The sequence below is a fragment of the Tursiops truncatus genome, chromosome 3 (assembly GCF_011762595.2).
Source record: "Tursiops truncatus isolate mTurTru1 chromosome 3, mTurTru1.mat.Y, whole genome shotgun sequence".
NCBI lineage: Eukaryota > Metazoa > Chordata > Mammalia > Artiodactyla > Delphinidae > Tursiops > Tursiops truncatus.
In genome coordinates this window covers 125,601,924-125,627,346 of record NC_047036.1, presented here as the reverse complement: position 1 = coordinate 125,627,346, position 25,423 = coordinate 125,601,924, and the positions used below count along the sequence as shown (strand labels likewise).

At 45.3% G+C, this 25,423-nt stretch overlaps 1 protein-coding gene across 2 annotated transcripts in view; it reads left to right on the top strand.

Annotated features, from left to right (window-relative positions):
* Positions 1-24,478, top strand: part of PDE6A (phosphodiesterase 6A) — a 69,214-nt gene extending 44,736 nt beyond the window's left edge. For both annotated transcript variants that reach the window (XM_073801861.1, XM_019924711.3), the window contains 9 exons: positions 3,517-3,626; positions 5,188-5,275; positions 5,460-5,560; positions 6,040-6,147; positions 20,944-21,007; positions 21,293-21,367; positions 22,015-22,098; positions 23,844-23,991; positions 24,399-24,478. In XM_073801861.1, coding sequence (XP_073657962.1) covers positions 3,517-3,626; positions 5,188-5,275; positions 5,460-5,560; positions 6,040-6,147; positions 20,944-21,007; positions 21,293-21,367; positions 22,015-22,098; positions 23,844-23,991; positions 24,399-24,478 — 858 coding nt within the window. The remainder of the gene's footprint in view (positions 1-3,516; positions 3,627-5,187; positions 5,276-5,459; positions 5,561-6,039; positions 6,148-20,943; positions 21,008-21,292; positions 21,368-22,014; positions 22,099-23,843; positions 23,992-24,398) is intronic.
* The last annotated feature ends 945 nt before the right edge of the window (positions 24,479-25,423 follow it).

Here is a 25,423-nt window from a genome sequence, read left to right as displayed (position 1 = left end):
GCGGCTGCTTCCCACTAGCTATCTATTTTACGTTTGGTAGTGTATATATGTCCATGCCACTCTCTCGCCTTGTCACAGCTCACCCTTCCCCCTCCCCATATCCTCAAGTCCGTTCTCCAGTAGGTCTGTGTCTTTATTCCTGTCTTACCCCTAGGTTCTTCATGACATTTTTTTTTCTTAAATTCCATATATATGTGTTAGCATACGGTATTTGTCTTTCTCTTTCTGACTTACTCCATTCTGTATGACAGACTCTAGGTCCATCCACCTTATTACAAATAGCTCAATTTCGTTTCTTTTTATGGCTGAGTAATATTCCATTGTATATATGTACCACATCTTCTTTATCCATTCATCTGATAATGGACACTTAGGTTGTTTCCATCTCCTGGCTATTGTAAATAGAGCTGCAATGAATATTTTGGTACATGACTCTTTCTGAATTATGGTTTTCTCAGGGTATATGCCCAGTAGTGGGATTGCTGGGTCATATGGTAGTTCTATTTGTAGTTTTTTAAGGGACCTCCATACTGTTCTCCATAGTGGCTGTACCAATTCACACTGCAAGAGTGTTCCCTTTTCTCCACACCCTCTCCAGCAATTACTGTTTCTAGATTTTTTGATGATGGCCATTCTGACTGGTGTGAGATGATACCTCACTGTAGTTTTGATTTGCATTTCTCTAATGATTAATGATGTCGAGCATTCTTTCATGTGTTTGTTGGCAGTTTGTATATCTTCTTTGGAGAAATGTCTATTTAGGTCTTCTGCCCATTTTTGGATTGGGTTGTTTTTTTGTTATTAAGCTGCACAAGCTGCTTATAAATTTTGGAGATTAATCCTTTGTCAGTTTCTTCATTTGCAAATATTTTCTCCCATTCTGAGGGTTGTCGTTTGGTCTTGTTTATGGTTTCCTTTGCTGTGCAAAAGCTTTGAAGTTTCATTAGGTCCCATTTCCTTATTTTTGTTTTTATTTCCATTTCTCTAGGAGGTGGGTCAAAAAGGATCTTGCTGTGATTTATGTTCTGTCTATGTTTTCCTCTAAGAGTTTGATAGTTTCTGGCCTTACATTTAGGTCTTTAATCCATTTTGAGCTTATTTTTGTGTATGGCGTTAGGGAGTGATCTAATCTCATACTTTTACATGTACCTGTCCAGTTTTCCCAGCACCACTTATTGAAGAGGCTGTCCTTTCTCCACTGTACGTTTCTGCCTCCTTTATCAAAGATAAGGTGACCATATGTGCGTGGGTTTATCTCTGGGCTTTCTGTCCTGTTCTATTGATCTATCTTTCTGTTTTTGTGCCAGTACCATACTGTCTTGATTACTGTAGCTTTGTAGTATAGTCTGAAGTCAGGGAGCCTGATTCCTCCAGCTCCATTTTTCGTTCTCAAGATTGCTTTGGCTATTTGGGGTCTTTTGTGTTTCCATACAAATTGTGAAATTTTTTGTTCTAGTTCTGTGAAAAATGCCAGTGGTAGTTTGATAGGGACTGCATTGAATCTGTAGATTGCTTTGGGTAGTAGAGTCATTTTCACAATGTTGATTCTTCCAATCGAAGAACATGGTATATCTCTCCATCTATTTGTATCATCTTTAATTTCTTTCATCAGTGTCTTATAATTTTCTGCATACAGGTCTTTTGTCTCCTTAGGTAGGTTTATTCCTAGATATTTTATTCTTTTTGTTGCAGTGGTAAATGGGAGTGCTTTCTTGATTTCACTTTCAGATTTTTCATCATTAGTGTATAGGAATGCCAGAGATTTCTGTGCATTAATTTTGTATCCTGCTACTTTACCAAATTCATTGATTAGCTCTAGTAGTTTTCTGGTAGCATCTTTAGGATTCTCTATGTATAGTATCATGTCATCTGCAAACAGTGACAGCTTTACTTCTTCTTTTCTGATTTGGATTCCTTTTATTTCCTTTTCTTCTCTGATTGCTATGGCTAAAACTTCCAAAACTATGTTGAATAAGAGTGGTAAGAGTGGGCAACCTTGTCTTGTTCCTGATCTTAGTGGAAATGCTTTCAGTTTTTCACCATTGAGGATGATGTTGGCTGCGGGTTTGTCATATATGGCCTTTATTATATTGAGTAAAGTTCCCTCTATGCCTACTTTCTGCAGGGTTTTTATCATAAATGGGTGTTGAATTTTATTGAAAGCTTTCTCTGCATCTATTGAGATGATCATATGGTTTTTCTCCTTCAATTTGTTAATATGGTATATCACGTTGATTGATTTGCGTATATTGAAGAATCCTTGCATTCCTTGAATAAACCCCACTTGATCATGGTGTCTGATCCTTTTAATGTGCTGTTGGATTCTGTTTGCTAGTACTTTGTTGAGGATTTTTGCATCTATGTTCATCAGTGATATTGGCCTGTAGTTTTCTTTCTTTGTGACATCCTTGTCTGGTTTTGGTATCAAGGTGATGGTGGTCTCGTAGAATGAGTTTGGCAGTGTTCCTCCCTCTGCTATATTTTGGAAGAGTCTGAGAAGGATAGGAGTTAGCTCTTCTCTAAATGTTTGATAGAATTCGCCTGGGAAGCCTCCACTGAATGTTTTTAAGGCCTATCCAGGATCTAATTTTATGGCTTCAGAGTATTCTGCATTGTTCAAATAGACCATAATTTCTTTACCCAGCTCCCCTATTGTTGGACATGGGGGCTGTTTTCGATCTTTCACTATTACACACAGTGCTACTGTGTCCTTGGATGGACATACCTATGTGTATGTGTCAGTCTTTTTGTCTCAGAGGGTTTGCAGTTTCTATATTTCATTTAAAAGTGTTTTCCCATCCAGGTTATGACACACTTCTCTGCCCTTGCCCAGGCTCCTCAACCTCATTCCTTTCCCTTGTGGCCGGAATGGTCAGGGCAGAGTAAGCTCTAGGGCCAGGAGGCAGGAATTCTGGCTAGGCTGTCATTGAGGGTGAAAAACACACCCCTTAAACTTGATTTATTTCTTAGAGTCACAGAGTCAGCATCACCTCCCCAGGGCTCTTTTCACTCTTGACTCCAACAACCTGCACAAACAAGGAGTTAAGTACTTGCAAGAGGCTCAGGGAAAAATTCTTCTGGGCTGTCCTTGAATCGGTAGACCAGGCTTGGAAGGTTTGCTTTACCAGTCTGGTCATGTTCAAAAACACTCTAAATCCTAAAACTCGAGGGCTGTCAGTTTCTCAACAATCATCCAGTCTGATGCCCTCCACCTTGAGTGTGCACAATGAGATACTGAGGCCCAGAGGGAGATGCGACCAGCTAAGGTCACTCAGGAGTAAGGTGACCACCAGCCCCATTTGCCTGGGACTGTCCCAGTTCTAGCACAGAAAGTCCCACATCCCAGAAAACCCCTGAGTCCCGGCAAACATCTGGTCACCCTGGGGCGCCATGGGTCGAGCCAAGATCAGACCTATGTTTCCAAGCTCCAGGCCCTCCCCCTCACACCTGAGTTCTCAGCCCTGCTTCCAACCCCCCCAAGAAAGGAGTGAGTGCTATCTCTGACTGCTCTTCCAGACTGGAAAGCTGAAGCAATACTTCACAGACCTGGAGGCCCTGGCCATGGTCACCGCCGCCTTCTGCCATGACATTGACCACAGAGGCACCAACAATCTCTACCAAATGAAGTGAGTCAGTGCTTACTGGCCCTCCTCTCTACCTCCTGCCTCCAGGATTGATTACCTAGATCTGAATGGGTCTCAGATAGACTCTCTTGCCAAGGAGAAGTCCCGCAGTCCACAGCTTCCCACTTCTTCCTGCCCTTTGGATCTGGGTAAACTCCTGTGATAGACAGAATAATGACTCTCAAATATGTCCACACCCCGATGCCTGGAGCCTGGGAATATGTTGCCTTACATTCAAAAAAAAACTTCATGCCTGTGATTAAGTTAAGGATGTTGAAATATAGGGATTATCTTGGGTTATCCAAGTGGGCCCCACATAGTCAGAAGGGTCCTTATAAGAGGGAGGTGGTAGGGATGTCAGAGAGGACAGAAGATGCTACACTGTTGGCTTGGAAGATGGAGGATGGGCCACAAGCCAAGGAATGTAGGGGGCCTCTAGAAGCTAGAAAAGGCAAGGAAACAGATTTTCCACTACAGCCTCCAGAAGGGAAGCAGCTCTGCAGACCCATTTTAGACTTTGAACTCCGAGCTGTAAGATAATAAAATTTTATTGTTTTAAGCCATTCAGTTTGTGGTAATGTGTCAGAGCAACAACAGGAAACTAATATATTAAACTTCTTCACTCTTCTCCTTCCCTTCCTACCTGTTGAATTAATTCAAGCCAAGATGTTAGTAACTGAGAACGGTTCATTTATTCACCTTGGGTTTACAATGCTCCTAACACCAGTATGGTAGGCCCTAGGCTAGGCAAAGGAGGTACCAGGGTGAGCAAACCAGACACAGTCTCTGTCCTCACAGAGCTTATATTCTAGATAGTCTCTGAAGCAGAGTCCTTGAACCATGTTCTGGGGGACCCTCGTGACCAACTTGTGGGCTGGGCAGAGCAGGGACGAGTGTGATACCCATATTATAAATGAGGAAACTGAGGCTCTTCCCAGGGCCCACAGCCTGTAAGTCATTAACAAGCCCTAGAACATGCTTCTCTGAGTCTTCTCAGTTCTTTCCGGCTGCTCCAAGTTTAGAGATTGTGTTTACATTTTACCTCATGGGAAGCTAAGTACTGATCTCAGTGCTTGGCGCATAAAAAGGGCTCAACAAATATTTATTGAATAAAGACATGAATAAATATATTGCTTGTGGGAATTCAGTGGCTTCCCCTAAGGATCAGGTATGGAGGATCTGGGGCTTTGTGATGTTCAAAGTACGGCCCAGGGCCAATGTCCATGGATTGGCACTGGGCCAATAAGTTTCTAAAAGTGCACGTGGCATTGTGTTTGTGCCTTTTTCTGGAGATAAGGGTCCACACTTCTAGGGAGTGCATGACCTCAAAGAGGCCCAGAGTCAATTGTGGAGAAAACTAAAGCCTGAGGGTCAGGACACCTGCTATCTAGTCCTATTTCCCACAGTCCTACCGTGTGGCAAATTCCTTCTTATTCCTGAACTTCAACCTCTCTGCCTGCAGAACTAGGAGGTGACAGGAAAGGATGATGTTTTTAGCCTTCACCTCAGCCATTTCATACTGATCCTCTCTCTCTCTCTGTGTCTCTCTTTCTCTCCCATTCAGATCCCAGAACCCACTGGCCAAGCTCCATGGGTCCTCCATCTTGGAAAGACACCACTTGGAGTTTGGCAAAACATTGCTGAGAGATGAGGTAGGATGAGGACCCTCTAAACTGGCTTTGGGGCCTGAGAAGGAGCGCCCATCTCACAAGAGGCCTGAGTGTGGCCAGGCATTGGCCTGGGCTGCCTCTCCCATCACCTGGGGCGGCCATCAGTAGTTGAGCAACTTTACTTCCGGCATCACTTCCTATATCTCTCCTATGGTTTTCTCTTTAGAGCTTGAATATCTTTCAAAACCTCAATCGCAGGCAGCATGAGCATGCAATCCACATGATGGACATCGCGATCATTGCTACAGACCTCGCCTTGTATTTCAAGTTGGTGTTTCTTCTTCATTTTAAGAATAACAATGATTAGGGAATTCCCTGGCAATCCAGTTGTTAAGACTGCCATGGGCCTGGGTTCCATCCCTGGTCGGGGAACTAAGATCCCACAAGCCACCCAGTGTGGCCAAAAAAAAGAATAGCAATGATTATAATGATAGTGAACACCACAGTTCTAATTGATTTAGTATATGCTCTGTGCCAGGCACCATACTTTTGCTATGGACACATCGACTCTCACTACAGCTCTATGAGTTAGATATTTTTACCCCCATTATACAGATGGGGAAACTGAGATCCAGGGGAAGATTAGCTAAGATCAGATAACAAATCCATGGTAGAGTCTGAGTTAGAACTTAGGTCTTCACTCCCAGGCATTGGTTCTTTTCACCTTTTTTTTTCTTTTTTTTAATTAAGCCAGGGGTTGCCTTATTCTAAGATGTGCTCCTTTAACAAACTGGTGTGTTTTGTAGGAAGAGGACGATGTTCCAAAAGATCGTGGATCAGTCTAAGACATATGAGACTCAACAGGAGTGGACGCAGTACATGATGCTGGATCAGACACGGAAGGAAATCGTTATGTGAGTTGAGACAGGGCTCAAACCCTGATCCCCTTAAGCCCAGGGTCATAAGGCAAAATTCTGCACTGACAGGCCTTGCTGCCTTCAAGAGAGCCCTGGGACACTTTCCATTATGGAGGCCTCTGACATATGAAGCAAAGAAGTTATGCCAAAACAGCACTGCAGAAATTATATGTTTAATCTTTACTCTAACACAAAAATACGAGAAAGTATACTATCATTTTACTTCTTTGTATACAAAAAGTACACTATTTGAAGTATTTCTATCCTAAAATGCAGAATTTTTGTGGTAAAGTTGATGTAACTTTAAAGTTTTTGATAAAACATAGAGTATTATACCAATTATGGTTTGAGTGATAGCTAAATGTCACTCAAAATCTGTAGGCTTAATTTCTTGAGTGCTCTTTTATGCATGGCAATGGCCTGCAAAACAGCTGTGCAATTCACAAATTAGTTCCATGAGTTGTGTGATATTTAGTGCTTTGCTGGCATGAGGTCTGGTAATGGGATGCAACTTTAAGTTTTCTGGTGAATGTCTTCTTTTAGTTTCTCTCAGTGTGCTTCCATGATTCACTTCAATTGGTGATGGGGTGAGAAGTGTACATCTGAGGCTTTTCTTGAATATGTGGCCCAAGCCAACGGCTCCCCTGGCTCCCCTGTGACAGGTCCTGGGTGTTGATGTCAGAGGAAACAAGTCCTGACCCAGTACCCAAAGAGGTGTTGTTAGTTTATCCCCGGATGCTTCTGTGGAGATGAGGTTTAATTAAGTCACAAATGTTACAAGTCCCCGCAACAGAGAAGGGGCAGCTGCTGGGACAGGCTCAGGGAAGACTAGGCAAGTGGCCAGTCTTTCCCTCAGCTTTGAAGTTGTCCAAGCAGGCCTCCCCAAAGGTCCTCCCATCCTGGGGAGCAGGGCGATCTGCACCACTGAACAAGGAGGCACACACTGGCTACAGCTGCTCCCCGGCAGACCAGGAGCTGCCCTGCTGGACATTTCAAAATGGTGCTGCAGAAGAACTGAATGACTGGAAAGAACACCAAGTTCTTGGACAGGGGGTATTATTATTAGAAAAGCTGTCTATTCTCCCTATTTAGTTATTCATTTAAAGTGATTCCAAGGAAAATATCGATTTTATTTTGGGGAGAATTAGGAAGCCAATTCCAAAATCCTTATGAGAAATAAGTATGCAAAACGAGCCAGAAAATTCTGAAAGAGAAAGGAAATAATAGGGACCAGCAGAACTGAAGGCAGTTCAGTCCTAGGCATGAGAAGGACAGGTCAATGAACAGACTCAAAAGACAGTACCTATGCTAAAAGTGGATTTTCTGCCAGTGGAGAACGGGATAATTTCATAAATGGTGTTGGGACAATGAGGTGGTCTGATTGTTTTCTTCCAAGACCAGCAAGGAATTCTTCAGTTCTCAGTGAGCACTGACTGCTTGTCCTACAAATTTCACTCAATTCTCACACTATCAACCTGGAGATAGTGTCAGACCCCACTTACTAAGGGCTCAGCCCCACGAGACTGGCTTCCTTTCAGACACCAATGGCAAGTCCATGTTGCCTGTGCTTCTGATTGACTAGCTATAAATTGGATGCTCCCATGACCACCTCCTTGGGTTCGATTAGTTTGTTAGAGTGGGTCACAGAACTCAGAGAAATGTTTACTTACATTACCAGTTTATTACAAAGGTTATTATAAAGAATACAGAAGAACGGCCAAACAGGTACATAGGGTAAGGCCAGAAGGGCCCTGAAAGCAGGGGCTTCCATCCCCATGGGACTGGGATGTATTCACCAACCCTGAACCTTATTAAATCTCATTGTTCAAGAGCTTTTATAAAACTTAATCTGCAGCTCCTCCCAACCCTTTCCAAGACGCCAGCAGGTGGGGGTGAAAGTCCCATCCCTCTATTCACTTGGTCTTTCTGGTGACCAGCCCTACCCAAACCCACCTAGGGACCCTAACCTAAGTCGCCCTATATCACCTCATTAGCGTAAATCCAAAGGGGGGCTTCTTGGGAAGGATAAGACACTCCTGTCACTCAGGAAATTTCAAGAGTTTTAGGAGCTCTGTGTGAGGAACCAGGGACAAAAACCAAATATATTTCATATTCTACCACAGAGGTAAATCCCTATTTCACTCTTATAGCAAATAAATTCTAGATGAATCAAGGATTTTAAAATAATGAGAAAACAAACTAAAAATATGGAGAGAGGAAGAAAGCACGGGAGAATTCAAAAGAGTAAGCTTTTCTAAGTGTGACATAAAATTCAAGACATGAATAGATCGATAAATTTGACTACATAAAAATTAGAGATTTCTGCACAACACACACAAGAACACATAGCTAAAGTCAGAATGCAAATGACACACTGGGGGAAAATATGTGCAACACTTCTGACAGAAAAAGAGCTAATTTCCTTAGTAGTGTTAATACAATTCAAGAAAAAGCCTAAACCCACAGAAAAAAGAGCAAACGGCATGAATAGATATAACCCAGAAAAGGAATTACAGTGGGATGTAAACATATGAATAGATGATGACCTTACCCATAGTGAAAGAAATGCAAAATAAAAGTACCTCGAGATATAATTGTTCATCCCTCTTACTGGCAAAGATTAAATGTTTGCTAACACATGGTGTTGGGCAGAGTGAGGGGCAACAGGCAATCCTATTCACTGTGGTGGGAGTGTAAATAGGTGCAAATTTTTGTTTTGTTTGTGTGTGTGTGTGTGTGTGTGTGTGTGTGTATGTGTGTGTGTGTGTTTTAAAGTTTGCTTATCTTTGATCTTAGTTTCCCGACCAGGGATTGAACCCGGGCCATGGCAATGAGAGCGCTGAGTCCCAACCACTGGACCACCAGGGAACTCCCCAGTAGGGACAGTTTTACGGAGGGCAATGCCTATCAAAATTGTAACCGGCCATATTCTTTGACCCAGCAATCCCACATCTAGGATTTACCCTCCAGATTTTCTCGCACATGTGCTTCAAGGAGTATGCACAAAGTTATTCATTGCAGCATTATTCGTAATCACAAAAAATATTGAAAAAACCTTAAATAACCATCATGGGGCACCAGGTTAAATACATTATGGTATTTTCACACAACGCAATGTCATGCAGACTTTACAAAGAAATGATATTAAGGGTTTCAAAAAATTTTGAAAAGCCAGAGGCAGGACTTCTTCCATCACTGTAAAAGCCAAGGTAGTCTTAAGCGGCAGTCTTCACTGAGCACACATACCCCTCCCAAAGCCTTCCAAGACAAATATAGGCTTGGATAGCCTCAAGGGAATCAGTGTTCTCTCTCTTCACATTATCTTCTGGAGAAAGCACAGTAGGTGAGGCATGGTCAGTTCCTCACTCTTCTCCCATATTACAAAATAAAGGCAAAATCACCCTTTTTTGAAGTCTATGGTGCAAAGACCTCTGGGGCATCATACAGAGGGACAATAAATACTGGTGTCCTCAAAGCTTCTTTTAATCGTGGCCTTATAAACCCAAGGGAGGGCTTCTGATAGATAAATTTGGAAGAATTTAAAGAATGGAATGACATTGTGACAAAACTCCTTCCATTCCCAGGGTTTCTAATTATTGCATCTAATCAGTCTTGCAATAAGAAGTATTCATTCATTAACTGATTGTTTTTTCTTTTTGGCTGCACCACACGACTTGCGGGATCTTATCCCCAGCCTGGGATTGAACCCGTGCCCTCAGCAGTGAAAGCGCAGAGTCCTAACCACTGAACCGCCAGGGAATTCCCAATTTGTTAACTGATTTTTAAAAAATAGTCCCATCCTGTCTCATCAATAGATGAATTTCCAAAAATATTTGAGTGTTTAATAATTTCTAAAAATAGGTAATATATTTTATTGTATTGGTTAAGTGTGTAATAATAATAACTCAATCCAAAAGAAAAGTTTTCAACACTTGGAGACCTATGGTCAAAGACAGCATTGTTTAGTTATATAATTTCAACTAATGGACATATTTGGTTGCAGATAAGTATGAAAGGGTAATCAATACATTTCATATATATGTTTTTGAATGTCTGTGATATGTATACAGTTATACACATATATACATACATACATACATACACACACACACACACACACACACAAAACATTAGGATAAAAATCTGTGGGGGAAGTCAACTGGAAATACAAGTTTATGAAGTAAAGGAAGAATGCAAAATTCCAGACTTTTTTTTTAATTGAAGTATATAGTTGATGTACAACATTAATATGTTACAGGTGTACAATATGGTGGTTCACAATTTTTAAAGGTTATACTCCATTTATAGTTATTATAAATTATTGGCTATATTCCCTGTGTTGTACAAGATATCCTATAGCTTACTTTTCACATAGTAGTTTGTACCTCTTAATTCCCTACCTTTATATCGCCTCTCCCCACTTCCCTCTTCCTACTGGTAACCACTATATCTCCAGCTTGTTCTTCATATCTGTGAGTCTGCTTCTTTTTTTTATCACATTCACTAGTTCGTTGTTTTTTTTAGATTCCACATTTAAGTGACATCATACAATATTTCCCTTTCTCTGACTGATTTCACTTAGCATAATACTGTCCAAGTCCATCTATGTTGCTGCACATGGCAAAATTTCTTCATTTTATGGCTGAGTAATATTCCCTTGTATATACATACCACATCTTCTTTATCCAGTCATCTGTCGACAGACACTTAGGTTGCTTCAATACCTTGGCAATTGTAAATAATGCTGCTATGAACATTGGGGTGCATGTATCTTTTCAAATTACTGTTTTTGTTTTTTTTGAATATATACCCAGGAGTGGAATTGCTGGGTCATATGGTAGTTCTATTTTTAGTTTTTTGAGAAACTTTCATACTGTTTTCCACAGTGGCTGCACCAATTTACATTCCCACCAGCAGTGTACGAGAGTTCCCTTTTCTCCACACCCTCACCAACGTTTATTATTTGTGTTTCGTTTTGTTTTGTTTTTTTATGATAGCCATTCTGACAGGTGTGAGGTGATATCTCATCGTGGTTTTGACTTGCAGCTCCCTGATGATTAGCAATGTTGAGCATCTTTCCATGTGCCTATTGGCCATCTGCATTTCCTCTTGGGAAAAATGTCTATTCAGTTCTTCTGCCCATTTTTTTTTTTCCATGGCACGCGGGCCTCTCACTGCTGTGGCCTCTCCCGCTGCGGAGCACAGGCTCCGGACACGCAGGCTCAGCGGCCATGGCTCACGGGCCCAGCTGCTCCACGGCATGTGGGATCCTCCCAGACCTGGGCACGAACCCGTGTCCCCTGCATCAGCAGGCGGACTCTCAACCACTGCACCACCAGGGAAGCCCATTCTGCCCATTTTTTAATCAGGATATTTTGTTTTGTTTTGTTTAGGTTGTTTATTTTTTTGATGTTGAATTGTATGAACTGTTTTACATTTTTGGATATTAACCCCTTATTGGTCATATCAATTGCAAATATTTTCTCCCATTCTATAGGTTGTCTTTTTGGTTTGTCAACGGTTTCCTTTGCTGTGAAAAAGCTTTTAAGTTTAATTAGGTCTCATTTGTTTATTTATTTTTAGTATTTTTTTAAAATTTTATTTATTTATTTTTGGCTGCATTGGATCTTCGCTGCTGTGCGCGGGCCCACTCCAGCTGCGGAGAGTGGGGGCCACTCCTTGCCATGATACCTGGGCCTCTCACTGCGGTGGCCTCTCCTGTTGCAGAGCACGGGCTCCAGAGCGCAGGCTCAGTAGCTGTGGCACATGGGCTCAGCAACTGTGGCTCACGGGCTCCAGAGCGCACGTTCAGCAGCTGTGGAGCTCAGGCCCAGCTGCTCCCGGCATGTGGGATCCTCCCAGACCAGGGCTTGAACCAGCGGCCCCTCCATTGGCAGGCAGATTCCCAACCACTGCGCCACAAGGGAAGCCCCATTTGTTTATTTTTTGCTTTTATTTCCTTTGCTTTAGAAGACCAATCCAAATATATATATATTGCTACAATTTATGTCAAAGAGCGTTTTGCCTATACTTTCCTCTAGAAGTTTTATGGTTTCTGATCCTACATTTCAGTCTTTAAAATTCCAGACTCTTAAAGAAAAGCTTGTCTCTTTGTTTTTAAATGGGTGATGTGCTGATGGTTGATATGAAAATGCTATGCTATTTAGATTCCTTTATACTTAAAGAATGATGTAATCATTTTAATAGCAAGATGTCAACTTAAAAATGTACAAGAAGGTAAACATTCTTCAGAATTCTTCAGCTAGGCACTCAGTGAAAAATGTTGAAGATCTATAAAGCAGTGTTCTCAATCTTAACACTATTGACATTTGGGGACAACAACTCTTTGTTATAGGGGCTATTCTGTGCATTTTAAGATTTCACTTAGTAGATGAAATCCCTGGTTTCTGCTCACTAGAAGCCAGTAGCAGCCCCTGGTTTCTGCTCACTAGATACCAGTAGCAGCCCCTCCTCCCCAGTTGTGACAAGCAAAAATATCTCCAGGCATTGCCAAATATCCCTGGGGGGCAAAAACTGCACCTGGTTGAAAACCACTGCTGTAAAGCAGTCTTGGAGTTGGTCCATCGATTAGGAGATTAGACACATAATTAGAGCTGCTTCATACCTGGGTACATTGTACCTGTTACACACTTGTGCTTTGGCACCAGAGAGTCTGGGTTCAAGTCTCAGCTCTCTCACTTTTTGTTGTTTGACCTTGAGTAGTTTACTTCACCTCTCCGTGCCTCAGTTTTCTCATCTGCTAAAAGAGGATACTGGTAGTACCTACCTTATGGATTATGACAGGGGCTGAGCTGAGACACGTGGAATGCTGTGCAGCGTTGCTCACGGCAGGTACGGTGTTAGGCTCTTCCTGTGGTATAAATAGACATATATTTGGCCTTTGTCCCCATTTCCTGACACTGAGCTCTAAAACCCTTGATAGCAGTAAGAGTCATAGGCTTGGCAGGAGTGTCTTTTGTTCTAATGAAGCAACTCTTGGTGGGACCCCAGAGGGCTTCAGGGTAGGGGCTGATCACCAGAAAGATGAAGCCTTGATTAGAAGCTTGGAACTTTCAGCCCCAGCCCAACCTCTGGGGAGGGGAAAGGACTGGAGACTAAATTAGTTACCAACGGCCAGTGATTTAATAAATCATGCTTATGTAGTAAGAATGCCATTAAAAACCTCTAAACAACAGAGTTCAAAGAGCTACTAGGTCAGTGAACACATCTACGTGCTGGGAGGGTGACACGTCTGAAAAGGGCATGGAAGCTCTGTCGGCACCCCCGACCCCATACCTTCTCCTATGCATCTCTTCCACTTGGCTATTCCTGAGTTATATCCTGTATGATAAGAGTTTTCTGAAGTTTTATGAGCTGTCCTAGCAAATTTTTGAATCTGGGGCCTGTGGGAACCCCCTGACTCTGTAGTCAAGTCAGAAGTGTGGGTAACCTGGGAACCTGATACTTGCAGCTGACTTCTGAGGCGAGGGTAGGCTTGGGGGACTAAGCCCTCAAACCTGTGAAGTCTGACGCTAGTGTCAGAAGTGAACTGTATTGGGACTTCCCTGGTAGTCCAGTGTCTAAGACTCTGTGCTCCCAATGCAGGGGGCCCAGGTTCGATCCCTGGTCAGAGAACTAGATCCCACATGCCGCAACTAAGAGTTCGCATACAGCAGCTAAAAGATCCCACGTGCTGCAACTAAGACCCAGAGCAGCCAAATAAATTTAAAAAAAAAAAAAGAAGTGAATTGTATTGAATGGAATTGAATCGAATCAGAGGACACCTAGTTGGTGACAGAATTGGTTGTTGTGAGGAAAAAACCCAACACCCCCCTCCTGTGCTCTGATTATCTTGGAGTCCTCACCTCAATCCTTGAGGCATCTTAAGCCGATTGACTTTTGTGAGTCTCCTGCATTGCCATCTCTTGGGTCACCCCACTTTAGTGTGTTTACTGTAGGACCAAGATGTTACAGTACCTCCAGAATCGGGGTGTGACTTTCACTCGTCATTAAACCCTTTACGTCTCCACCCAATTGCAGGTCTCACACTGGATAGTCTGACCAAACCATGCACTGGAAGGTTTCTGTGCATGGATCAGAGATCCTCTAGTGGTAGAATGTGAGGCCTGACACCTGCCACGAGCTCAGATGGCGATTACATTTTGAAATGGTTGGGAAAAAAAAAATCAAAAGAATAATATTTCCTAACAAATAAAAATGATAAGAAGTCAAATTTTAGTACCCGTAAATAAAATGGTATTCTTGTATGGAGGGCCACACTGACTTTTGTGGGTCACAGGCACTTTTGCCTTCATGGCTTCTTCCTCCATTTAAATATGTAAATAAAAATCATATTTTATGACTGGGTTGGTATAAAGACAAATATAATCCAGGCTGAAGTCATTCATTATTCATAAATTTACTATTACTATATTATTTTTTTAAAAGAAATTAAGATTTAAATATTTTCATGGGCCCCTAAAAGTATCCTGAACCCTAGGCACTGCCTAAGAGATAAGTGACCCTGTCTTTTTTTTTTTTACTGAGCAGCCCGTCCTCCCCTCCCCCATCCATCCTTCCATCCATTCATCGATCTAGGAATGAATATTAAGAATTTAGAAACAGCCCCTTGCCCTCTGACATGGCCCACACTCTGTCTGTGGACTGTCTCTCCCAGGGCCACTCTCACCTTTTGAGATGGACCGCATTCCATCTACGGAATGTGTACCTCTCTAAATAAATCCACTTCTTATCTATCACTTTGTTTCCCACTGAATTCTTTCTGCCACGAGACATAAAGAACCTGAGCTTCAGTAAGTCTTGACACCAGGAACTAAGGCCCCCACCCAGGCGAAGGATGGAATGATGATGTGGACCTTCCTGACTTCAACTAAAGCTTGGTCTCTGTCTACCTTCGCCCCGATTCTATGCTGAATTCTCCTCTGCTTAAGCCTTCTCATGTACCCTGAGTTTACACATGCACCCTTAGTTTAAAACTTCCCCCATTTTGCAGTTGGGGGAGACACTACTTTGGGAAAAGATCCCTGGTGTTCTCCTTACTTGCTGCAAGTAATAAATCCTTCCTTCTCCCCCACAGCCCCCCTCCAAAAAAAGAATTTAGAAACACTGTTTGTGCTTGAATCCAAAAGGCGACCACTGTGCTAAACACATGCTTCTAATATACATCCGCAACGAATGAAACAGTGGCCAAGATTCTCAAAATCCTTAAGCACTCTCCTCAAGCAGCTGTGGTCAAGCAGCAATTAAGGGCCACTTTAAACCCAATGAGCTCATCAAGGCTCCAACCTCAGCGGCTCTCTGACGTTAGGCACTCACTGTGTTCAAGAGAGTGGAGCTTTGGGAAGGATTGGACGGAAAGTATGAAAACCACGAAGACACCGAAAACACTGCAAACCCAAACTCATCAATCCCCAGCAAGGTGGGGCTAATGGATTAAGAGTTGTTTCAGTGGTAAATGCCTCCAGGGCGGCACTCCTACATCCTAAATCCTCCGAATCTATGTGGGGCCTGGCAGGCAGTAAGCGCTCAGCGAAGTGTGCTTGGTGAGTGAACAGCCTCCAGCCCCTCTCAAGCCCCGGGCCACGCAGCTCAGGCCGCACCGCTCACCTACCCAGTCACCTTTCCGGAGACTGGATGCCAGGCGCCAACTGACCTTGTCTTGACTTATCTATGGCTGCTTTCGCATCGCGATGATGAAACTGAGTAGCTGCTATCGAGCCTACCTGCTCTGCAAAACCTAAAATATTTACTATCTGGCCCTTTACAGAAAAAGTTCGCCAGCTCCTGGGTTAGTGTTTTACAAACGAAAAAAGTGAGGCCCAGAGAGACAAAGTGACTTACCTAGTGTCACACGGGCATTCGTGGAACATTAAGGACTGGAATCCAAGTCAACCCACCCCTCTCCCGGACACCCACAGATTTCTCAGACTCCCTTCAAACTTTCCCCGCGGGCTACAGCCTCCAGTCCAGGTGTAATTCCAAGAAGAAACTGAATGCCTCTCAAGGGTGGCTGGGATGCTTTCAGGGGTCAGCCAAGGGTCAGGGAGAAGCACCGCTGAGCATCCCAGCTGTGGGGAAGTAACGTTTGCTTTGGGCCAGGTGAGCGGGAGCCCATCCTGGTCATTGTGATGAAGGTAGTAATGATGAAGATGAGGACCATAGGGCACTTATAAAATCATCTTATGTGACGGTCACAGTAACCGCCAGGACAGATAAATTGCATTGAACCCTGTGAAATTGCTGACTTACGACAGTTTTTGACCCACAAAATCAGAATTTCATATGATCCAACCTAATATGCTTATCTCATTTCACCAAAGAACAGAGAAAGACTCAAAGACATTAAGTCACTTGCCCTAGATATGGCAAGTAAGGACAAGAGTGAGAATCTAACTGCTCTAATTCCAAAGCCTTGTACAGAGTTTTCTACTGTTCTCCCATTCAACTCCACCCCCTCCTCTCACTGACTCTCCCCTACCTTGGGGCTAAGGTTCAAATTTCTCAGCAAGTCTTCATGACTTACTCTCACTCTCTTCTGCATAATAACCCTATTGTCCTTTACTCTCTTTCATCCTAAAATCTTCCTCTTCCTCACTTTGCATGTCTAATCTATCCCCAAACCCTGTTGAGTTTACTTCTTAAATGCCTTGTCTATCTGGACACTTCCTTTTATTGCCACGTCCATCTCTTGTCTGGATCCTGAAATGGCTTCCAAACTGGGCTCCCGGCTGGCATTCCTGTGCCCTCCGTACCGAAGCCACTATGTTCTCTGTAAAATGCAAATGTGACCCCTTCCACTCTTCAGTGGCTTTTCTCGCTGCTCTTAGCATAAAGATGTCCCCTCACCGCAGCCTGGGTTCTGTGGGTCTGCCCTGCTTATCTCTTGGGTCCCCTCTCACCCCCTCTGCCACCTGCTCCCTGAGCTCTTCCTCCCTTCCAGCTCTTTGAGTGTGCCAGGCTTCCTTCCATCAGGGCCTTTGCACTAGATGTTCTCTCTGCCTGGAATGTGTTTTCCCACTGCCTTTGTCACCAAGTTCACTGCTATACTTCCAGCAGATATCAGCTCCAGGGCCACTTCCTCAGGGAAGCCCTCCCTGACCTCCCAGACTTAGGTCAGTTTCTCTTGTTACGTTATCTCCTAGAATAGGACTCCTTTCCTTCAGAGTATTCAGTTGTTTACACATTTACACATATTTGTGAGATACATGTGTGACTCCCCAACACCAGCTCTCTGAGAGCAGGGGCGCTGTGAACCAGCCCCTGCCTGACATCTGGCATGCATACACGTACAAGGATGGATAGATGAATGCTCCCACAGTCACCTGCTGGATGGCCCTCTGCCCTGTGGCAATGCCGTGTACCCTCCACCACACTTCTGCCCACTATACCCTTTCTTCTCTCTCCTCCTGGAGAGCTCCTATGCACCCCTCAGGGCCCCGCCTCACTGTCACCTCTCCGAAGGCCCCTGCACTGAGCTAGTTGCTCTCACCTTTGGATTTTTCTTTCTTTTTTTTTTTTTTTTTTGAGGTACGCGGGCCTCTCACCGCCGCGGCCCCTCCCGTTGCAGAGCACAGGCTCCGGACACGCAGGCCCAGCGGCCATGGCCCACGGGCCCAGCCGCTCCGAGGCATGTGGGATCCTCCCAGACAAGGGCATGAACCTGTGTCCCCTGCATCGGCAGGCGGACTCTCAACCACTGCGCCACCAGGGAAGCCCATGGATTTTTATTTCTTTGCACCTTGTACTTCTACCATCCATCCCACTTAGCATATTGTGATAACAGTTTTTGTGTTTTTCTTCCCCTCTATGTTCCTTAAGTGACTATGAGCTCCCTGCAGGCCTCTCTGGATCCCTCATGCATAGCATAGCATCTTGGCCTCAGAACACCTAAGGCAGTGGTGCTGAAGTGAATGTAATGCCTTGTCTTTAGAGCACGAGGCTTTGGATTGGCTTTTCTGGTGTCCAGGTGTGTCCCCCACGTCCCCTTCCCCACCACATCCCACGAACGTACCAAATCTCTATCTCTAAAACACTTAGTTGTTTCCTTAATTGCTGGGAGTGATTTTCACATGATTTCTCCAGCCAAGGAAAGTAAACCTCCAGTGCTCTCCTGAAGCCACACCTGTGGGCTTAAAATGTAGACACTGATGGGTAGCAGGGAACCGGTGACTCCTGGATTCACAGCCAAACATTCATTTGCTTAATGTGTGTGATGGTAAACATAGCGTCTACAACACAACATGAAGCATTAGGCATGTGTTCTGAAGTTATTACAAAGTATAAAGGGGTTTCTAAGAGATGTATGCATTCCTGAAAACTTACTTACTTAAAGATTTCTATGAGTTTTTGAGGGTTTACTTAATCAAAGATAGTTAAGGGCTTCCCTGGTGGCGCAGTGGTTGAGAGTCCGCCTGCCAAAACAGGGGACATGGGTTCATGCCCTGGTCTGGGATAGATCCCACATGCCGTGGAGCGGCTGGGCCCGTGAGCCATGGCCGCTGAGCCTGCGCGTCCGGAGCCTGTGCTCTGCAGCGGGAGAGGCCACAACAGTGAGAGGCCCGCGTACCGCAAAAAAAAAAAAGGAGATAGTTAAACCTGTTAATATTTCATAACTCCTCAGGCCTCCCAGACCAGCTTATGTAACCTATGCCAGATACAGCTGGTAAATTGTAAAATCATCAAGCCACTAGTTAGGTTCAGAGCCCCAACCTTCTCCGACTATTCCCTTCCCAGCCCATGCCCATCATCTCACCAAGTCGGGTTGGCTCTACCACGTGAAGTAGACCCCATGCTCTTCCAGCCCGTGGGTATTGCTACAGGTCAGGCCCTCCTGCCATCCTGCCTGCATTGCTGCAGCGTCTTCCTTCCTTCCTTCCTTCCTTCCTTCCTTCCTTCCTTCCTTCCTTCCTTCTTCCCTCCCTTTCCTGTCTGCTCCATCCTACAGGTGCTGCCAAGCAGCTCTGATGAGGTCATGACCTGGCCTTGAAACTTCAAAAGCTCTTTCTGCTTATTGGATACACCTACACTTAATTCCAGCATGGAATTAAGGCCCATAGTACATGGCCCCGGCATTCCCATCCCAGATGCTCATGCCACTACACCCCGACTCTGAAATACATTCTCAAATTGGCCCCTTTCTCCAATTATTTTCCCATGTCCCCTCCCTTCTGTCTTATATTGTACCTACCTATGTAATAATACCTGTCTTACCTTCCTATTATTGTGAAACTCCTTTAAGAATTTATCCTTTAGAGACTTCCCTGGTGGCACAGTGGTTAGAAATCCACCTTCCAGTGGTTAAGAATCACCTGCCAATGCAGGGGACATGGGTTCGAGCCCTGGTCCGGGAAGACCCCACATGCCACAGAGCGACTAAGCCCGTGTGCCACAAATACTGAGCCTGTGCTCTAGAGCCCGCGAGCCACAACTACTGAGGCCATGTGCCATAACTACTGAAGCCCGTGTGCCTAGAGCCTGTGCTCTGCAACAAGTGAAGCCACCACAATGAGAAGCCTGTGCACCGCAACAAAGAGTAGCCCCTGCTCACCGCAACTAGAGAAAGCCCGTGCACAGCAACAAAGACCCAACACAGCCATAAATAAATAAATAAATAATAAAATAAATTTATTAAAAGAAAAAGAATCCACCTGCCAATGCAGGGGACAGTTTCGAGCCCTGGTCTGGGAAGATCACACATGCCACAGAGCGACTAAGCCTGTGTGCCCCATCTACTGAACCTGTGCTCTAGAGCCCACAAACCACAACTACTGAGCCTGCGTGCCACAACTACTGAAGCCCGTGTGCCTAGAGCCCATGCTCTGCTACAAGAGAAGCCATCGCAATGAGAAGCGCGCACACCACAACGAAGAGTAGCTCCTGCTTGCCACAACTAGAGAAAGCCTGCACGCAGCAACGAAGACCCCACGCAGCCAAAAAAAAAAAAAAGAAAGAAATCAAAATATTAAAAAAAAAAGAGTTTATCTTTTAACCCTTTCTTTCTTTCCTCAATCCCTTCCTCTACTTCTTAACGTAAGGCTTCCTCACAATGACCAGGGTCGCCCTTCTCCCTGCATCATGTATTACTCAATGGGGCAAAAAGCGGTTCTTGGGAGAGGAGTAAAACATCTTAGACATTACAATGGTCTGTGGCCCTCCAAACAGATATACAGTATGTCTGTGCTATTAAAATTTCATGGTACAGCGATTATAGGAAAAATGTCTAATAAAAAAGCTCTTTGACAGTGGAGCAGGGAGGATGATGAGAAAAAGGTTGAGAAACATTGTTCTATATTAGACAGGAGAGAAGGAACTTCGAGGATGTGATGGGATTTAAATGAAATTGATGTCTATAAAATGCCTAGAACAGTGTGTGGCACATAATAGAAACCCAATATATGTTCCTGATCATCGCCAGTGTTTATTATGCACATACTATATCCAGGCACCATGCTAAGATTTTTCACACATTATCTCATTTAATCTTGTACCCACTCCATGAGGGACGTACCATTATTATTACAGATGGGAAACTGAGGCATAGAGAAGTTGGTTTAATTGCTCAATGTCAAACTCCTGGTAACTGACAGAGGCAGGATTTAAACCTCTATTTGATTTCAAAACCTGACCTTCAGATGCAATGGGGAAGTGACCCCTCTTCTCACCATGGGATGAGGTCACCTACTAGTAGGGGCAGAGGAAGGAGAGATAGATGGAATTAACCAGATATACAGCCATGACTGGCTCCGGACTGATGGCTGGCGTGCTTGTGTGCAGGGCCATGATGATGACCGCCTGTGATCTCTCAGCCATCACCAAGCCTTGGGAGGTGCAGAGCAAGGTATGCACTCCTCCTGACCCGAGAGAAGGAGCATCCCAGTACTGGTGACAGCAGCTAATGTGGCTTGGATTCTCCAGCTCCTGAGGCAGCCCACCTTTGCTCCATCCTCCTCTCCCAAGACATGGCAATCACCTGAGGACCTCTCCCAGGATGACATAAAGTGGGGTGGCAGGGCAGGAGTGGGGTTTATGTCTTTGCTGAGCTGGAAACCCACGTGGGATGCGAGCAGGGGTAGGAGGATTGGGGCTGGGGCTTGACTCCATGGCGGGTGTCTGCCTGTTGCAGGTGGCGCTACTGGTTGCTGCCGAATTCTGGGAACAAGGTGACCTGGAGCGCACGGTGCTGCAACAGAATCCCATTGTGAGTAGAGAAGGGACTTCAGCCTGATACTGGGCATGTGATCTCATCCTGGTGGAGAGCAGTGACCTCGCCGTGATGGACAGATGTGCCTCCTCACCCTTGACACAGGGATGTGTGACCTTACCACAGAGATGACCTTTCCTTAATGCAGTGGTTCTCAAAGTATGGCCCCTGCAGACCACCATCAACCTCGTTACTTGGGAACATATTACAGATGCAAATCCACAGACCCACCCTGGACCTGCCTGAACAGAAACTCTGGGGGTGGGCCAGCAATGTGCTCTCTCCTAAAGTTTGAGGACCCTGCTTTAAGCTATGTGTCCTTAGCACACTCAGCTAAGTAGAGATTGACAAGTGGACGCCAAAACTTAGATTTCCCTTTCAGTTCCGACAGTCTAGGAATCCACCTCCCCTGGCTCTGTTCTAACACCACAGACCATGCAAGGGGATGACCTGGTCAAGCTGAGAACCTACCGACATTGAAAGTAAACTTGGCTGGAACTGTCAGCCGGCCCCCCACCAGACACAGGGAGACCAGTTAGAGGGTTTTTGTTTTGCAAGAATGTTTCATTGGTAGGGTGGGTCCCCTTGCTGCATCAGGCCAGGAGGAGCCCAGTGCAGTTAACTCTTTCTCCCCCCGCTGACAGCCCATGATGGACAGAAACAAGGCGGACGAACTCCCCAAGCTTCAGGTCGGCTTCATTGACTTCGTTTGCACCTTTGTCTACAAGGTAAGTCCTTTGCTTTCAAAGGCCCAACAAGATGTCTTTGATGAGCCCGGGATTCCCAAATGACATTAGGAATAAAAAACCCTGGCAAGTGACGAGTGATACTCTACAAAGCGCTTCTCACCTCCAATGGCATTTGGTCCTCAGGACAGCCCCGTAGGAGCTTGTGTGACTGCATACCCAGGCCAGAGCCCGGAGCTTCGTATATCCTAGTTGCTCAATAAATAGTTGCGGGACAAATGACATATCGTGTTTTCAGGCAGAGAAATGGGGAGCATAGCAGATACATGCCTTCCTAACTTCCCCAGCTTGTGGGAATATGACAGGTCACAGTTACTCAATTGCCAAAAGATAATCTGGAACTTCTCTTTGAGTTTTGGCTCAAAGTTAGTCCCTCTCTTGAGAAACCCACCACGCCCCAATCCATGTTATCTGTGCCACACACCCCCCTCTCATTTGTTATTTTTATTTTGGCCATGTTACATGAGGAGACAGAGGTCAGAGAGGAGAAATCACAGGGCCAGGTCACTGGAGTCAGCTAGAGACAGCATCAGGGCCGGGATGCCTGACCCCTAGTCTAGGGCTCTTTCTGCTGCATAAGCTGCAGCCCTTCTGCTCCCAGAGGGCGCACAAGCGCATCTCTGATATAACGCAGACTAACTGGGGTCCTCTGAGCAACAGGGCAGCATAGTTGACGCTCTCCACGACCATCAGTAATATATGAAACAACAAAGACTGGGCTGAGTGCTTTACGTGCATTTTCACAGCAACCCTATGAGGTGCTGTCCTGATTTCATGGTGTCCTGCCCAAGGTCACACAGCTGGTGGCAGAATCTAGATCTGAACCCAGGCAGCTCTGAGCACAGCTGGCTCTGGCTGAACTCCACAGTAGACCCTGGATTTGCCATCCTTACCTTGTGCAAATCTCCACCAATCTGCATCTCCATTTCTTCATCTAAAAATCTAGGAGTAATGAGTCTCATTTTCCCACCTCGCAGGAGTTTCTGAGGATCAAAGGAGATAAAGCACTTCATAAACTGTCACGTGCTGTGCTCAAAGGCATTATTTTTATTCTTAGAGCTAAGAGACCTTAAGAATCCTCTTCCTATCCCGATTTCACTCAGCAAATATTGACTGTCTTTGTGCCCCAGACCCTGTACTAGGCCAAGGCCACCTCAATGAATGAGCAGAGTTGTCCCTGCCCTCTCCAGCTCACAGCTCCGGGGGCAGATTGGCAAAGGGAGTCATTACAGTGAAGTGAGCTGTAGGAAGAGAAGGTTTGGGGAGCTGCTAATAGAGGACCTGACTTACCTTGGGGATCAGAAGAGGCTTCCCCGAGGAAGTGATGTCTAAGTGGAGGCCTCAAGGGAAAAGAAGGGATAAGTTAGAGTGTTCCAGCAAAGGCAAGAGCTGGTATGAAGCCCACAGAAACTGACAGATTTGCAATGTCCGGAGGGTTCAAGTTGGTGAAGGGGGAGAGCACTGGGTCTGGAGAGCTTGAAAGCCTTGTGAAGGAGCTTGTGCTTCATCCTGAAAACCAGGGAGTGCCACAGGAGGGTTTCAAGCGGGAGCGGCATGGGACCTTGTGGCCAGAAGCCCTGCAGTGTCGTCACACACACCGCTGGGGACGGAAGCTGCAACGCGCCCGGGCAGCTCATTCCAGTGCAGACACGACCCACTGTGCTCCACCTGGAACCCGGACTCCAGGGCTCGACTCCTGCGCCAGAGGCTCTGTCTCTCTCTTCCAGGAATTCTCCCGGTTCCACGAGGAGATCACTCCCATGCTGGATGGGATCACCAACAACCGCAAGGAGTGGAAGGTGCTCGCTGACGAGTATGAAGCCAAGATGAAGATGCTAGAGGAGGAGAAGCAGAAAGGGCAGGCAGCCAACCAAGGTTTGTGGAAGGGGGAGGACGGAGAGCCCCTACGCCACACACACCGAGCTCTCATGGCGTGCCTGGCGGGGCCGCAAAGCCTCACACACGTGGACCTATTCGGGCCTCCCCACGACCTAGCTGTCCCCATTCTACGTATGAGAGCACTGAGGCCCGCAGAGGTGAAGTGTCATGGCCAAGTCACACTGTGAGCAGTAGCAGAGCCTGGTTCCCAAGACTGAGGCTCCCAGCAAGGATTCCCTGACTGCCCCCAACCAGTGTAGGACAGATTCCAATAATAAAGTGGTAGACATAGGGCCTCTGAAAGCCCTTGAGTTTGCAACTCTTGGTCCAAACCAGGTCAAAGGGAAAGCCTGCCACAGCCTCCTCTCATCTGGTGTGTTCTCTTTCTTGTCTGATTGCAGCAGCAGCCGCAGGAAATCAGCCTGGGGGAAAACCAGGCTCAGGTGGAGGCGCGCCTGCATCCAAGTCCTGCTGTGTCCAGTAGCGCAAGCGGGGATCCACGCCCAGACCGGCCCCACCCTTCACTGGAGGAGGGTACCCAAGCCAGTGGGAAACCACGCACCTGCTTGACAAGTCAGAGTTATAGGGTTTGAAGACCGAAGAAGAATTTAGTTTACATCTTCCCTAGTGGCTTTCAAGGCTCTTTTTGGCTGTGAGCACTTTTTATTGAGCTACAACCAACATTTTGCCTTTCATAGACTCAGTTAAACATTAGCGCCAGACTCACCTGCTTACCTAGAATCATTTTTGTTCTTATACTTTCATTTTATAGTACACAAATTTGCAATCATCCTCAGAAGTAGAGAACTGCACAATGCATCTCCACCTCCCCATCACCCAGATTCTAATATCGAGTTTTGCCACATTTGCTTCGTCTGTCCTTTTATATTTTTTTCATTTTTTTCTTAGCTGAAATATTTAAAAGCAAATTCCAGACATATCGTTTGCTCCTCCATTATACATCTTTAAAGACATACGGGCGTTTTCTAACATAACCACATCCTTATCACATGCAACTCACGAACCCCTAATATCCAGCTGTGGCAGATGCTGTGATGAGCTGCACAGACCCTTTACTGAAGACTTGTGTTCCCAGCAGTGATGAGCGCTGTCAGCAGACAGCCCTCGGCGTCAGCCGCTTCGGGGATTACCTCATCCGCAGGGAGACAGTTGCCCAAGGGTGGTGGCCTGCACCCAGTGACTGATCCATGCCAGGTGTTAAGGCCTGGTCACCTTGGCCCAGCACAGGACAACTCCGCAGCAATAGCACACACATCCAAGACGGAAAGTCCTGGAAGATGCCACTCTTCACTGCTCTCACTGGGAGTAAGTGAGCAAAGGAAAATGTTTCAAGTTCACCCAAATATGGCACACAATTCAAGTTTTCCATATCCTCCGACCAGAAACCATTTCATAGTCGTCAGTTGGT